This window comes from Hevea brasiliensis, unplaced genomic scaffold (genome assembly GCF_030052815.1).
Source record: "Hevea brasiliensis isolate MT/VB/25A 57/8 unplaced genomic scaffold, ASM3005281v1 Scaf7, whole genome shotgun sequence".
NCBI lineage: Eukaryota > Viridiplantae > Streptophyta > Magnoliopsida > Malpighiales > Euphorbiaceae > Hevea > Hevea brasiliensis.
Window position 1 is genome coordinate 503,410 of NW_026615250.1, and position 15,925 is coordinate 519,334.

The 15,925-nt window shown below is 32.5% G+C and overlaps 3 protein-coding genes across 5 annotated transcripts; 2 read left to right on the forward strand and 1 right to left on the reverse strand.

Moving 5' to 3' along the window:
- The first annotated feature begins 1,015 nt into the window (after positions 1-1,015).
- Positions 1,016-2,964, forward strand: LOC110648680 (40S ribosomal protein S21-2). The gene is made up of 4 exons (XM_021803004.2): positions 1,016-1,152; positions 1,252-1,348; positions 1,457-1,589; positions 2,683-2,964. The coding sequence occupies exons 2-4, from the start codon at positions 1,299-1,301 to the stop codon at positions 2,746-2,748; spliced, it is 249 nt and encodes an 82-aa protein (XP_021658696.1). The 5' UTR covers positions 1,016-1,152; positions 1,252-1,298; the 3' UTR covers positions 2,749-2,964.
- Positions 2,965-7,553: 4,589 nt separating this feature from the next.
- LOC110648678 (heavy metal-associated isoprenylated plant protein 35) lies at positions 7,554-9,266 on the reverse strand. The gene is made up of 3 exons (XM_021803002.2): positions 9,052-9,266; positions 8,857-8,932; positions 7,554-8,638 (listed from the first exon to the last, which is right to left on the reverse strand). The coding sequence occupies exons 1-3, from the start codon at positions 9,178-9,180 to the stop codon at positions 7,728-7,730; spliced, it is 1,116 nt and encodes a 371-aa protein (XP_021658694.2). The 5' UTR covers positions 9,181-9,266; the 3' UTR covers positions 7,554-7,727.
- Positions 9,267-12,056: 2,790 nt separating this feature from the next.
- On the forward strand, positions 12,057-15,915 carry LOC110648677 (formin-like protein 11). 3 transcript variants are annotated; one of them, XM_021802999.2, is made up of 5 exons: positions 12,058-12,427; positions 12,510-14,184; positions 14,262-14,452; positions 14,551-14,786; positions 14,891-15,915. In XM_021802999.2, exons 2-5 carry the CDS (start codon positions 12,551-12,553, stop codon positions 15,617-15,619), a joined length of 2,790 nt encoding a protein of 929 aa, XP_021658691.2. In that variant the 5' UTR covers positions 12,058-12,427; positions 12,510-12,550; the 3' UTR covers positions 15,620-15,915. The 3 variants fall into 3 exon arrangements, with proteins under 3 accessions (XP_021658690.2, XP_021658691.2, XP_021658692.2); XM_021803000.2 differs by having other exon boundaries at positions 12,513-14,184; XM_021802998.2 differs by having other exon boundaries at positions 12,057-14,184.
- The last annotated feature ends 10 nt before the right edge of the window (positions 15,916-15,925 follow it).

A 15,925-nucleotide genomic window follows, 5' to 3' on the forward strand; every position in this document is an offset into this window, starting at 1 on the left:
TTAGTTTTTCATTAAGAACCAAACAAAAAACATACTAAACCGAAATTGAATTGAAGACTGAATTTACACTTTTTTATATTTTTTTTAAATGTATTATATACTTTTAATATAACTATATATAATTATGAACTAAATACAATATAATATTATATTTTATTTTTTTATAATCATAAATACATTGTATTACCTTATAATTATTAATTATGAGTGTACTATTATACTCTCTCTCTCTATATATATACTTAATTTATAATTATATATGTATCTTATAGTTAAATATTACATAATTAATAAATAATTAAAATATATATTATATAATATACTTATTCTACCATATTATATAATATACTTAATTATAAATATATATGCATCTTATAATTAAAAATTATATAATTTATAAATAATTAAAATATATTATATATTAATAATCTAATTCAAAACTTAAATGTTAATTAGTATAACTTTTTATAGAAATAATTTTATAAAATTATTTTAAGAATTAAGAATTAAATTATAATAGAAAAATCTAAAATCATATTAAATTGAAATTATAATAATGAAAAATCAAATCAGAATCGTATTAAAATTTTAATTTAATTCTTATTTTAAATAAATCATAAATCAAAATAAAATCGCATATCATAAACATGTACTAATGCATTAAAATTATAAAACAATTAACTTGAAAGAGAAATTCATTCATATATAATAAATAAATAAAATTTATAATATAGTACGTAAGAATAAAAATATTTTTATTAGCATTTTTAAAATTTGATCACTATCACAATAGATATATTATCAAATACCTTATAATTAATTAAAACAATTGATCAAAAATAATTGATCGGTACTACACTTATAGTTAATCATTATTGTTGAATAAAATAAGCTTATAAATTGTTAATAAAGAATCAATAAAAGAAAAATTCTGATTAATTAAAGGTGAAATTAATCTATTCAAGCAAGCATACCCGAGAGAGTGGCCACTGTTGAGATAAAAACAAAGAGGGGATCTTATTGTTATTTTCAATATCGGGGTGTTTTAGTAATTTACTTGCGCATTAGGGCTAGGGTTTTGGGCGTCGATATAAAATCCGAGAGATGCATTGTTGTAAGACCTTCTATAGCAGTTGTAATCCTCTTCATCGGGTACTCTTCTTCATCTCCTTGCATGTCTCGTTCATTTTATGCAATTTTAGATAAATAATTTAAACACGTTTTGATCAGAAGGGTTGATTGTTGAATTAGGTGATTTGAGCTAAGTGGTTTTTTGGGTAGCGAATCAATCATTCAAGATGCAGAACGAAGAGGGTCAGAATATGGATCTGTACATCCCCAGGAAATGGTAATATAAGCTCTTATGTGTTTTTGATTTGAAAATGCTTATTAGTTTTTGTTAGAATTAGGAAGTCTTAGCGCTTTTTTTTTTTTTAATATCTCTGTGGCTTTGCAGCTCTGCCACAAACAGGCTCATCACCTCCAAGGATCATGCTTCTGTCCAGATTAACATTGGGCATTTGGATGCCAATGGCCACTACACTGGTCAATTTACCACTTTTGCTCTCTGTGGTTTCGTCCGAGCTCAGGTTCTTGTTCTTGCCTTTTTTTTTTTTAGCATCCTTCAAGAATTATTTTTTAATTTGAGGCTTGGATTTGTTTGTTTTACTTGGTGTCGCTATTATAAAATTTAGCCTAGTTTTCTGTTATTATTGGGTTTGTTTTGCTTGGTATTGCTATTGTAAAATTTGGCCTAGTTGTCGGATATTCTTATGTCATTATTGATGAGCATTGTCGATAGAAATGCTAGCTTTTTTTTAACAACTGCATTAATGTTAATGTCAGTTAGTATGGGTTACTTTGGATTTATGCAAATAGGTTTTAGGTCTGTTACGAAATCTATCCTTGGCATAGAATTTTTGAGTTACAATCTAATATTGAGAAGTGTAGATTATATTGGTCAGCCATTTTGTATGGACAATAACACTTTGTTTGGAAGCAAGTTTTTGGAGGTAGGGTGAGGTTTTCTTAATGTAATTAAGATATATGGATTTCTTTGGGAGGGAGTTTTCATGGGGAAGGTAAAGTTTTTAAGGGTTTTTGGTGGTTTTAAAAACATTCAAAATCCTCAGTTTCTGGATCCACCAAGTTGGGGTGTTGGGAATGTTTTTATAAATTAAATATTAGTTATTACCAATCCTTATTTTTCCATACATTTTCATTACTTTACCGTATCTTACTTTAAAAAACTTTACCTTACTTCTCTACACTCCTCCCAAACGAAATGTAATTACTTTTATCCAAAAATTTATGGCATTGGTGTCATTATATTATGTGCCTGGTATGCAGACTTTTGAAATACACTTTCACAGATTGATGAACAGTTTCTTTTTATTGCTTTTATCATGGTTATCAAACACTTAATTGTGCTTGAGCTTGTAAATCATGTTTGACAGTGGAGGACAATTGGACTTGTTGCCATTTAATTATTATGTTATGATCTGTATTGTTGGGAGTGATGCAACGGCTGGCACAGATGTAGCTTTTGGAACAAGAGATGTTAGGGTTTATTGACTAATGCAGTCATGGGTCCTAGTAATTCATTATTCTATATCCACTTTCTAATTGCAGTGCATGTTTGGTGCTAAACTTACATGCTGATCATGGGATGCTTCTTCGCAGGGTGATGCTGACAGTGCCTTGGACAGGCTTTGGCAAAAGAAGAAGGTTGAACTCCGCCAACAATAATTGCAGTTGGAGCATGTTCTGTTTTGTTTTAAACGTTGTTGCTCCATGAAGAGTGACTGCAGTTACCTAGCTATTCCATTGCACTTTTGTGTTTGTTTGTAGTTATTTGTTATCATGGATGAGTTAATATCTAGTACTTAGTTTGAGTTTGATTTTATGTTAAACTTGTTTTTGGCATGGTTTTCTGTAATATCATCCTGCATTTTAAGTTTTGAAGTGATGTAGCCATGATTTAAAGTGCAATATTTTACCATTGCAACTGATTATAGGTCAACTCATTTGCAGTGTGCTGATCTTTTTTTTTTTTCAAACAAATAGGAATTACCATTGGAAACTTGCTGTAGTGTTTAAATGGTTTTTTCACAGGGGTTCTGCCTCAGGCATAGTTAGGATTGGTGAATGGAGAAATTTCTCGGAAAATAAAATGGTAGTTATTTCAAAACTTTTCTGCCCACGTCTTATTTCTCTAATTAGATACCTAGTTTTCTGATCGGCACGACTGGTTTCAATGCAAATATGTTTGGCAACAAGGCAATTTCGATTCTGGTTTGTAGCCATAGGTGAATTGAGAACTGAGACCGGACTGTTTGGTTTTGGTTCTGGATGATCGTTTTCTTAAGGCTGTAAAGTAGTGAATTTGAGTACTCCCAAAAGCATCAATAGCATGCCTAAATGGTTAAGTCTGGTGCATACCATGAACCCAATGGCAAGGCTACGGTGTATTTAAGTTTTCTACTTTTCTTGGTGTGAATGTGAAACTGGCCTATTAATGCTGATCCCTTCAAATTCAAGGGCATTGGCCCATTAAGGTCCCCAATAACAGATCCTTTCAAAAATTATGTTGTCTTGTGTTCAATTATTAACCATCATTTCCTTTTTCATGCCTTACCTGTCTCCTATCGTCCTGCATTTTAAGCTTTCATCGTTTGAATTTATTTGCATGCCATATCTTCATCATGCTTCTCCTTCCTAGGAACAAGAAGCTAAGGATATTATGTCGCATTTTGTAATGGTCCGGCCCACTAGTGATATTGTCCGCTCTGGGCCGTAGCCCTCACGGTTTTAAAACGCGTCAATAGGTGCTACGAACCACCAACTTATAAGCTCAGCATCTGTCCCGTGTTTTGTCTATGTGGGATTTGCTTAGGGTGTTACAATCTACCCCCCTTGTGGGACTCAGCGTCCTCGCTGAGGTTTGCCCCACCATCGTTCAAGGTTGCACGCGGAGCGGCTCTGATATCACAAATGTAATGGCCCGGCCCACTAGTGATATTGTCTGCTCTGGGCCGTAGCCCTCACAGTTTTAAAATGCGTCAATAGGGGTTACGAACTACCAACTTATAAGCCCAGCATCTCTCCCGTGTTTTGTCGATGTGGGATTTGCCTAGGGTGTTACACATTTATCCCTAATTATTAACGGCTAAAATCAACTTCTATGACTCGTTAATTCAGTTTATACAACAAATTTCTCATATCCAAAATTTTTAAAGAAGAAAAAAAATATAATAATGTTTAAACTTCTTTATTTTCATCTTACAAAATAAATATTTCGTCTTTTTTTTTTTCTTGTAATTAGATCTAATTAAATGGGAGAAGTAAGGGGTTGATATCCAATTGCCAGCAATTATGTTAGTGCAATTCTATGCAAAGATGCCAGCAAGGTCAAAGCCTATGCCACTTATGGCATTATAGTTTACATTCATTCATGCTTAAGCATTAATTAATTTTGCCTTAATTTTTTGAATGTAGACTTCTCTTGATGTTTCTGCCTATAGTAATTAAAAATTCAATCAAATGGGTTCAACTTTTCATGATGTTCCCTATGAATGGGATTGAAAGACTGAGATTCATACATAAAGAAAAGAAACCTAGGGCATGTGTTTATTTTTGTGAATATTAATTTTCTTTAATTGAGCATGTGGCTCGAAGCAATTTTATTTCATTCTTTACAAATTTCAAGTGGGTCTATAGTTCCCTGTTTGTAGGACATCTAGCTTTTAATGTTCTGGAACTTTGGTGTAGAAATCAATTCTTTTAGGTACATAATCTTTTACTTGTAACAAATAAAGCTAAGGGTACCCATTAAGCCTATGGTAAAATAAAATCATTGATGCCTCTCAAAGGATGGGTTTAAACTATTAAGGATTCAATTTTTGCATTTTATTTTAAGTATGTATGTTCCTGTATATTGAGCTAATTTGCTTCATAAATTGAAAACAAATTAATGGGTTTTTAATTTGTTTTTAAAATTAAAGAAATGCACAAAATGGGTTTTTAAATTGTTTTTAAAATTATAAAATTTTCAATTTAAATTTTATTATAAAATCTCAAATTCAACTCTAATTGAAATTAAATGGAAAAAGGAAATGCAAGGCTACTAAGAATTAAAGGGCAATTGAGCGTGTTGGGGAAGAAGATGGATAAAAGAGTAAAGGAATCAAGTTCCTTCCTGATAAATGGAAGTTGCAGAGCAAATGATGGACAGGAATATGCAAACAGGAACCAGAAGTCACGTTTGAGTGACTAACATGAAATGTACTGTTTCATTTTCATTGTGGATAAACATTCTCTTTAGAATCGTTTTAATTTCATCCATCCCTCCCAATATTCCAACAAATAAAATAAATATTTAACTTTTTCTAATAAATAAATAAATATAATTAAAAAAAAATCTTTGTTTTTTGTTTCATTCTTTATTAATAAAATAAGTTTATATGCATATAGAGACCAAATTTTGTATTTATATGATTCATATATTTTTAAAATACTCTTCCACGATATCAAATTCTAAGAAATTTAAGAAATAAAATGAAAATAAAATGACATCCCTAATTTCTACTGATTGAAATTACATAATCTTTTATTATTCATAAAATTCTCAAATTATCTAACATTTCTTTTTTTAAAAAAGTGTTCTTAGAGTAAATTAAAAAAAAAGTATTTCAACATGTTTAAAATAATAAAACCCATTAATATTTTAATTTGTACAACCTATTTTGCCCAACTTTGAACCCATTATCAAAGTGGTGCTTGTACAAATAAAAAAGCACCACAACACATAAGTAGAAGAACCCATTACACAGTCCCACTTCCAATATCTTGGCATTAGAAAAAAAGCTTCTTTTTTTTTTTTTATTTAATCATAGAGTAGTAATTTGATGCCATGATTACCCTTAAAGAAAAAAAAAATCTTTATTTTGTTCAAAAAGACATTTCATCAATCAAGAATAAGAATATAAAAACCATGAGATTCTTTTATCAAGCCTAGAATGTCAAATGACCTTCTAGTGGGAAGGGAATAAAACCCAAACAAGAGCTTTCTAGATATTGTAAGGGATTATAAAGGAAGGCATTGGTGGATTTTGGGTATTTTCTCCCCCTTTGATCAAAGTTGTGGCCCTTGTGGAGAAAAAAAAATTGTCCATGTTCTTTTATGATACAGTGAGGAAATTAAAAATGTATCACCCATCTAATAAAATCAAATTTGAAATTCTCCCAATAACTAAAAATGTTTGAATTTAACTGGGATTTATGGTGATGAAAGAACTAAATCAAAAATTCATATTCTCCTGATTCCCTATTAAAAAAAATAGAAATAATAACCCATATAAATGTCAATTTGTAGGAGCACTCAAATGATGATTTCTTAATCTATTTCTCATTAACAAAACAATTGGTTTAGCACCCATTAATTATCTCTGTAACTATCTCTGTAACGTAACATTTTAAATTTTTAAATAATTATTTTATTTTAATAGTGATGAATTAACTCAGGGAAGAGAGGTACAAAAGAAGGAAAGAGCCATATGCAATAGTACAAATAAATTAAATAAAGCAAGATCTTAAAGGAAAGACATTAACAAGCTTCAAAGATGGTTTTGATGAAAAGAAAGAGCTACCTAAAAAATTTTCTAGAATATATTCTTTTTATTTATGAATTTCAATTAAAATTAAATATAATAAATAATTAAATAAAATGATTTTTCTCCCACATAACCTTTAATTACAATAAATTATTTGAATTACCCGATTATATATATGTTTTTTTCATAAAATTAATATAATAAATATTCAATTATGTTACCTATAATATAAATAATTTCACTTTTTATTATTTATTTGAAATGGCATTTTTATATTATTTATAAAAATATTATGTTTATATTTATTATTTTTTATGATGTCATAATTTTTAATAATTTAATATGTATTTTGTAAAATAATTTTTTAAAAAATAAAATAATTTTACTTTATTTTAAATTAAATATTTATAAAATCAACCTCTAATTAATTACAATGTCCCTAATTCTCAATCAATATTATCTTTACACATGAGAAAGAGAGTGGCAAGAAAGATTTCAGGGTCCTACAGCCCAACTGATTAAGCATAACAACCAAAAGAAAAATTCACAAAGCACTAAATTGAAACTTAGTAGGGGAGGTAACAACCCCACCAAGTTTCAACATGGGTTGAGGTTTTATAACTTTCTTGGTCAAATATTCATTTTTTTTCCACCATTTTTAGCCCTTAAAAGCTTGACAAGTATTTTATACATTTATAGCTTTGTTAATTTAAGCACAAATGCCAATATGTCACCAATTACACCATCTAATAAGCCAAAATCCCAACTCTACTTTACACATAAGAGAATGAAGAGAGAAAGAATGCCCTGCTAACATCTAAACATTACATGGCTGGCCAGTATTCATATAAACTTTTAAAACCAACCTTAAAAAGATTGAAAAAGGCTTTATATCGGCTAGTACTCATACACTAAGTTCCAATTGCTAATTCAGAAAATTGATTGATACCCATATTGTCTATAATTTTTTTGGCTAAATATATAGTTAGTAAATACAACATTACTTAAATATTCATGTCAAAATCATGATTGAAGAGAGGTACATGAAATATAAGTAATTGCACCATTACTAACCATATAGCTACGTTATATTGCACCATTGCCCTTCTCGAATTTTCACATAATTGAGCATGCATTTGGATTTTCATCGCTAAAAATCTCAAATGAATCGGACGGTTGTAATAGATCTGAGTCCGAATCAGTCGGTGGAGGTTCGCTCACCGTCCCCGGATGATGCATGTACGCGTATGAATACGACGGGGGATAGATTGATGCACCGTAGCTAGTACAGGGTTGAGCTGCATTGTAATGCACTGAATACACCGAAGGAGGTGCATAGTTATGTGGTGGGTATTGGTACACGTGGTGATGTGGAGGGCTTTGATTAGTTGGATAGTGAAAGGCAGTAGGACCTTGACTAGATGATCCAGTGCCTGCTGGCGCATCACCATGATGTTCACCCTCATCAAAATTGACGTTATTCCCCTTATGCCCCTTCTTTTTCTTCTTTTTACCTCCGCTACCACCACCAACACTGCCACTTTTCTCAGCACCACCCTCATTTTCGCTGACGCCTCTGTTGTCAGCCACCGGTGACTGGCTACCGGCCGGTGCGGTCACAGGTAGTTTCACCTCAAACTTCACCTCCTTCATTTGTCCACCGGCGGAGGCTTTAGTGGTTGTGCCGCCTTCGCCAGCTTTGCCAACGTTAATAATCTCTGCGTTTTTATGGGTGCTTCCATTTTCAGTGGCTTTAGAAGGGTCTTGAATTTGTACTACTTGAGTTTTCACAGTTTCGTTCTCTTTCTCAACCTCTTCATCACCGCTTTCTTGGTCACTTTGTTTCTCTTTGTCTTTTCCTTTCTTCTTTTTATTCTTTGATTTCCCTTTCTTTTTCTCCTTGTGGTCAGGCCATAGCTCTGCATGCTTCCCTGCCTTCACCAGTTTCTTGATCAAAGTATCTGCATCTACATTTCCCAGTACTGTGACCTTCTGTTGTCTTAAATCAATGTCTGTGGTGTAAACACCTGCAAATAATAGCAAGAGTATAAAGAAAAATATCGTAAAATCAACCAAGGACTTCACAATGGCAAAGTAAGCGTGAAATTGAATAAAATGAACAAAACCCAGATTGGAATTTAAAAATCGAGAAACAAGCAAGAGATTTTTATGTAAACAGTAAAATTAATGGTAGCCCTGAGGAGAGTTTGTATGTAAGAAAAACCCAGAAGGTTTTAGTAATTACCGTCGATGTTTGTCAGGATCTTTTTAACTTTCCTTTTGCAGCCTTCACAATGAACGGAGACTTTCAAGACCAATGTCTAGGGGACACAAAATTAAACTGATGTTAGAAACATGTAAAGAATCAAAATTTGTCCAGAGAGATGAATTCTTTTCGGAGCAGATATAGAGATTATATATCATATCATGCTTAATTTACCTTGCACTTGAGAGGTGATTCTGGGTTTTCTTCCACTACTACTTCTTTATAAACTTCTGGTTTTGGTTCAGCTTTGGCTTCAATATTCTTCACTTCTGCTGCCATTGGGGGAGGAGATGATGGATACATGGATGAGAGTGGCAGAGGAAAAGGAAAGAGAAAGAGAGGGAGGAAAAAGAAGATTCAAGAATGCTTAAGAAGAAGGGAAGTAAGAGAGAGAGGACAGGAAAAGTAGGACCTAGGGGTTGGTGTTTGATGGGTTGGGCAATGGTAAAATCTGCTGGTGATGGATTTGGCTACTGATAGAAATTCTTTATAATTTTGGCTTTTTGTTTTTAATTGTTTTTTTGGTGGGTGCCTATCAATTTGGCATTTGATACCTTATATATATATATATATATATATATATATAAAGCGAAAAAATGGGACTGCAAATACTGGTTCTTAACAGAGAGGTGAGGATTACAGTGGACTTGATGCTTTTTGGCTTAAGGGAAAAGTAAGGTTACAATGGATTTTTATTTTAATACTTGCAAATGAAATGACTCTATAGTATGAACATTATGAAGAAATGGATTATTTAATATGGGGCAAAATAACATTTTTTTATAGGTCCAGTTCACCCTGAGCTATGATTGAAAAAATAAAATTTAATCATTTACTTACTATAATTTTAATTTATTCTAAATGTCTTGGTATTTTAATTTATTTTTTATGCTTTAAATTTTTACTTCATAAATAATAAAAAAAATTGTTCATTAATTTGGAGTTTGGAGAAGTAGCATTTTCAAGTTGTAAAGCTGGGCCAACACAAAACAAGACATTGTTTGTTAGCTTCAAGATGAATTGGATAATTATCTTTCATGGGTTTCATTTGATTTTATCAGGCTAAGATCAAAATGGATTTTTTCTTTTGCAATTGGATCAATAATTCAATAATTCAGTCTTCACAATTTATTTCTTTTAATAATTTTTGAAATATAAATAAAAAGTGGGTTTTGTTTTTTTATCAACCCGATGAGATTGGGCTAAAAACTGAGTCTAGTTTACTCAAAGTTGAAGCCCAAGAAAGAAAGAGTGGTGTTTGGATATGGACCTCAATGTATCCAAGATTGGTAACAGTGGAATATGGTTTATAATTGATCATGGACCCATTACATTAATATTTGTTACCTAGCACCTGGCAGGCCACCTTCATCTTGTTTGGCTTGATATGATGGTTCTTCCTTCAATAATCACACCAATTCCAAAATGGAATGAATTGATGTATGGAAAGAAATCCAAAATCCCATTTCATAAATGAGGAGTACTTGCTATACGTCTCTTTCACTTCATAAAAATAAATAATATTTAAATTTAAAATATTTTTAATATTTACTAAAAAATATAAAAATATCAATTAAATTATTTTTAATTAGTAATATAATGTTATTTTTTAATTATTATTAAAAAAATCATTTTAAATATATTTATTAAAAATAAAATTTTAACTCCGGTGAAATCTGTCCAATTCATAATTTATTTCATTTTTAATGAAATCAAAATAATTTAAATTTGAATGACTTGTAAAATTAAAATTAAAATTCAATCGAGAATTAATTTAACTATTTTGTGAACCAATTGAAAATAATTCATTTTCATCTATCCAATTAATCAAAATTTTGATTTGAAATTAAATAAATAAAAATTTCTTTTTATAAAATTAAGATTTATTTATTTATGGAAAATTTTTATTATTTATTTTTCATAAAAAAAAAATTAAAAACTTTGATAATAGAAAATAATTTTTAATTTAAAATTTTAAAAAGTGGTTTATATAGTTGGCAATTAAAAATAAAATATTATAAAATGTATTTAAAAACTTATTTAATTTTAATTTTTTTAATATGTGTTATTAATTTATTTTACAATAATGTGAATAATTTTTTTATCATTAAAAATAATATTTTCCTAAATAATTATTTAATTTCATTTATAAAAAAAAATATAATTATGGTTATTAAAAACCAATTATTTTATCAAGTAAAACAGTGAACAATAATTAAATTTCTATTAATTGAATATATATTAATCAAGTTTGACTAGCCACAAGTTTTAAATAAGTTTGGCAAATCCTAAATCAAATTCAAAAAGATTACGCAATGCGAAGTCTCTCACTAAATGGAGAATGGCACTCCAAGTTTAATGCAATTAACAGCTAATCGTGAATAGGCTGGAGAAGATTAATGCAATTAACAGCTAATCCAATTGCCCCTATTATATGCCGATGATCTCTTTTTCTGTGGTTAGGCAAGAAATGGCACATTGCTAATTGTTTCCTAAAAGGGTTCTGAAATCAACTTTTCTTCTACCAAACTGCAGATACTGTATATTGTGAGCCTGAAACCAGCAATTACCAACTAGCATGTGGAAACCATTAAAGGGAGCAAAGAGAATATAAATCCAATGGAGGTATAATGGTCCCTTAATAATTGATAAGGTCATTTAGAATAAATCATTGTAATTAGTAAAAAAAAAAAAAAATTGGTTGAATTAAATTTTTGTAATTTTCACAATCAAAATAAGGAAAAATAAATGGAAAATCTTGAAATCCTTTCGCTTCCTGTGCCTTAAGATAAAAGAAAACACCATCTATGATTGGCTGAAAGAGACTAATACTAATCTAGTAGCAAAATAACTATCTATTATCTTCGCATAATTCATCATTTAAGATGGTTTTCCCTCCTAGATATGTTGTTTTTGTGTCTCTCAATGGAAGGCTCACGTACAAATAAGAAAGGGATGGACCATTTCTCTCTCTCACAATTCAATAATTGGGGTTGGAGAAAACTTCAACTAACACCTCCATTTTGATGGGTAGGCAAGTCCAACCAAAGTGGGGCCTTCTGTGGAAAGTTATAGGAACTTTTTCCTTTGTCTGGTTCATGGAAGCTTAGGTACTAATATCTCAAAAACTGAGCCAAAACTGTAAGTTATATGAAGGATGTAACAGCAAAAGAACAAGAATCAACTAGGTAGCTTTTCTCTAACAAAGACCATACAAGAAAGTAACAATCACATAAGAAAGAGAATCAAGAAATGAAAAATAATGACAGCCTCCTAAAGACAAATTGTGGTTTGCAGGACAATTTATGGAGGTGAGGAGATAAGAGTGCGTGAATAGAAAAGTAAAGATTAAAGAAGATCCAGTACAACTCTAACTGCCATGGTCAGTGATTCCTTGGAGTAGCATTAAAGATTGAAATACCTGTTCTTCCTTGCACAGTTCCTACACCACCCAAAAATAAATGTTGTTTTGTAAGCAGAAAGATATTGATGCTTTGTTGATTTCTGGTTGAAGAACATGGGCTCTTCTTCTTCTCAGATTCTCCACATTGTGATCTTTATAACCATTTTCATTTCCTTATCATTACGAAGTCCCCACATTTTGATTGCTGATGCCTCCTCTTTGGCTGCAGCAGAGTACTTCGAAGTTCACAGTCCACAAAAGTTGGATTTCATGATGGAAAGTGGTGAAGATGTTAATGAGAAGCAGATTGAGAAAGCTTCAGGACAGGACGAGAATGAAGGAAAAGAAACTTTGATAGTGCAAAAATTCAGAGCTTTACTTGGATTTAAAAGCTCCAAAACAAGAACCCCACCAAGTGTGTTTCTATCATCAGCACCATCTCCTTCATCCACAATAGAAGCTGAGGCTCCAGCTCCTGCTCCTGTTTCAATGCCAATCCAAGTACACTCTCATTCCCCGTCTCATCGCTCAAATTCAATCCCACCCGTGCACAAAATTCTAGAGAAGCACAGAGATAGAGGCAGATTTAGAAGAATTTTAGCAGGAGTTCTTGTGTCAGCAGGAGCTGCCTTCGTTGTCTCTGTCCTTGGGCTTTTCTGGGTCTCTGGAAAATTCAGAAAGAACAAAAGAACATCTGCAAGAATGATGTCGGTGTGTAAGAAAAAGGGAGGAAGAACCGGAGGTATATCTAAGTATATATTTTCCCAAAAGTCAGCAAGCAAGGTGAGCTTAAATCCTGCTCTTGATCTATTGTATCTCAAGTCATTAGAAAGGGATTTACAGCAAGATAATACTTGTCTTAAACAAACTTCTGAAGCATTAGATACATTTCATGAGAGAAATGAATCAAACCAAGAACTGATAATAAAATCAGAATTTGATAATGGTAGTAGTTCTTCCACAAGGGAAATCATGTCTGTTCATGAGGATGTAGAATCTATTAAGTATGAATCTGATGGCGCAGAATCTTTCCTTGAAGATAAAGTTATTCACATTGAAGGCCATTCCTCTGATGATGAGTCTTTTCATTCTTTTGTTGATTCACATTCATCTCATATCAGGCTTTCCAATGCTTCTGCTAGTAGTATTTGTGATATAACAGAAATTTCCCCTTCAAAAGTGACTAAGACATCACCATCTGCTCCAACAACTTCTTCTTCCACAAAATTATACATTCCACGAGCAACTTCAGGATGCATCTCAACTCCTGCTTTGAATTTACAACCAAAATTTCCTCAATCTCCAGAAATTCTCAGAACAGAAAATCTGACAGTTTCATCTCCTTCAGATTCTCATCAGAATTTTGCACCACCAACCCCACCGCCTCCTCCGCCTCCACCTTCCTTGTCTACCAGAATTACAGACAAAGATTCATGTTCTTCTCCATTGCCAAATTTATCATCTCCTAGGAAATCAGATTCTTCTTCAGGATCAAACCAGACACCTCAAAATGACTTGCTTTCATCACCCCAGAAATCTCCCAAGACTTCACGAGCTCTATCTAGTATCCCCTCCCCTCCTTCACCATGCCCACCTCCATTTCCCAGAGGAAATAGTAGCTCTGCCAAAGGTCCACCTCCTCCACCTTGCCCACCTCCATTTCTACAAGGAAATAGTAGCTCTGCCAAAGGTCCACCTCCTCCACCTTGCCCACCTCCATTTATAAAAGGAAATAGTAGCTCTACCAAAGGCCCACCTCCTCCACCATCTCAACTTCCTCAATATGAACAATTGGGCAAAGATGGAACTCCACTGCCAAAATTAAAGCCTCTTCATTGGGACAAAGTTAGAGCTGCACCAGATCGTAGTATGGTGTGGGACAAGATAAGGTCAAGCTCATTCGAGTAAGTCCTGCCTCATTACTTGCAATATATTTACACTCTCCTGCTTGGAGTTCACCAATCTGTGATTTGCAAAACAGGATAGATGAGGAGATGATTGAATCACTTTTTGGATACAACTTACAAGGTACAAGGAAGGATGATGAAGCAAAGAGCAAAACTCCATCTCCAAGCAAGCATGTCCTAGAGCCAAAGAGACTGCAGAACTTAACAATACTCTCAAAAGCCTTGAATGCAACTCCTGAGCAAGTATGTGAAGCATTAATAAGAGGTATAGCTTAGAAATCTTCACAAAGTTTTATAGACAATTTCAATTAATAGGAGCAGAAGCAAAGCTGAAACTGATATTATTTGAATTGTGGAAAGCAGGGGATGGCTTGTGTTTACAACAACTAGAGGCACTGAAAAAGATGGAACCCACCAAGGAAGAAGAGGCTAAGCTTGCAGACTATAAAGGAGACATCAATGAATTGGGTTTTGCCGAAAAGTTTGTTAAAGTGGCACTTACCATACCATTTGCCTTTCTAAGAGTTGAAGCAATGCTTTATAGAGAAACTTTTGAAGATGAGGTGGTTCATCTGAGAAATTCTTTCTCAATGCTGGAGGTAACTGATCAAACCGCACAGCAAACCAGTTATTAGTTGTGTGTTTTATTAAAACCAATATTTCAATACAACTTGTGCCCGTCTCTTATTCTATTTTTCATTAGGAGGCCTGCAAAGAACTCAGGTCAAGTAGGCTTTTCTTGAAGTTACTCGAAGCAGTACTCAAAACAGGCAATCGTATGAACGTTGGAACAATTAGAGGAGGTGCTAGGGCATTCAAGCTTGATGCTCTCCTTAAACTTTCTGATGTGAAGGGAAAAGATGGGAAAACTACCTTACTCCATTTTGTAGTCCAAGAAATAATTCGGTCAGAAGGGATCCGAGTATCAGATAGCATTATGGGAAGGATTAATCAGAAGAACAAAAGCAAGACCATTGAACAAAAGGAAGAAGATTACAGAAGAATGGGTTTAGAGCTTGTGTCAGGTCTAAGTACAGAACTTTACAATGTCAAGAAAACAGCTACAATTGACTTGGACGTTCTTGCAAGTTCAGTCTCAAACCTTTCAGAAGGAATGGCTAAACTGCAGCATCTAGCACTCAAGGACTTGTTGGCAGATGAAAAGAGTGGAAATTTTGTTCATTCAATGAAAATATTCATAAAATATGCGGAAAGGAATCTGAAGGAGTTGCAGGAAGATGAACATAGAGTACTATTACATGTTAGAGAAATTACTGAGTACTTTCATGGAGATGTGAGCAAAGAAGAAGCTAACCCACTTCGTATTTTTGTGATTGTTAGAGATTTTCTGGGGATGTTAGATCATGTGTGTAAAGAGCTTAGGAGCCTGAAAGTGCCTAATAGTCCAAACCCTCTTGCTCCATTTCGTTAGATTGGATTGCTAATTGGTGTATATTATCGGAAGAAATCATCCAATCGCCAACTAAAAAATGTACTCTTTTTTCCTTGTTATTTTATTTTTTTTAATTTTGAATTTTCATTTAGAGCTTTGGCTTGTTTAGATTCAGGTGATTAGAATTCCCATTTATAGATGGGATTAGAGATTTGATTTAGACTCAAGTAATTGCTTGGAGGATTTCTAGCGACAATTAATGATGTCATTGATCAGACAAACATTTATAATAAATAGAAATTCTTCAGGGAATACTATAATACGTTTCCCCATAACCCTGTTCAC

Excerpts from the sequence above, each read along its gene's own strand:
- LOC110648680 (XM_021803004.2), top strand. The coding sequence starts at position 1,299 with ATGCAGAACGAAGAGGGTCAGAATATGGATCTGTACATCCCCAGGAAA. Across the intron at positions 1,349-1,456 it reads CTGTACATCCCCAGGAAATG|CTCTGCCACAAACAGGCTCA; the intron begins GTAATATAAGCT and ends GTGGCTTTGCAG. Across the intron at positions 1,590-2,682 it reads GTGGTTTCGTCCGAGCTCAG|GGTGATGCTGACAGTGCCTT; the intron begins GTTCTTGTTCTT and ends GCTTCTTCGCAG.
- LOC110648678 (XM_021803002.2), bottom strand. The coding sequence starts at position 9,180 with ATGTATCCATCATCTCCTCCCCCAATGGCAGCAGAAGTGAAGAATATT. Across the intron at positions 8,933-9,051 it reads AATCACCTCTCAAGTGCAAG|ACATTGGTCTTGAAAGTCTC; the intron begins GTAAATTAAGCA and ends TGTGTCCCCTAG. Across the intron at positions 8,639-8,856 it reads GATCCTGACAAACATCGACG|GTGTTTACACCACAGACATT; the intron begins GTAATTACTAAA and ends TATTATTTGCAG.
- LOC110648677 (XM_021802998.2), top strand. The coding sequence starts at position 12,395 with ATGGGCTCTTCTTCTTCTCAGATTCTCCACATTGTGATCTTTATAACC. Across the intron at positions 14,453-14,550 it reads ATGTGAAGCATTAATAAGAG|GGGATGGCTTGTGTTTACAA; the intron begins GTATAGCTTAGA and ends TGTGGAAAGCAG. Across the intron at positions 14,787-14,890 it reads ATTCTTTCTCAATGCTGGAG|GAGGCCTGCAAAGAACTCAG; the intron begins GTAACTGATCAA and ends ATTTTTCATTAG.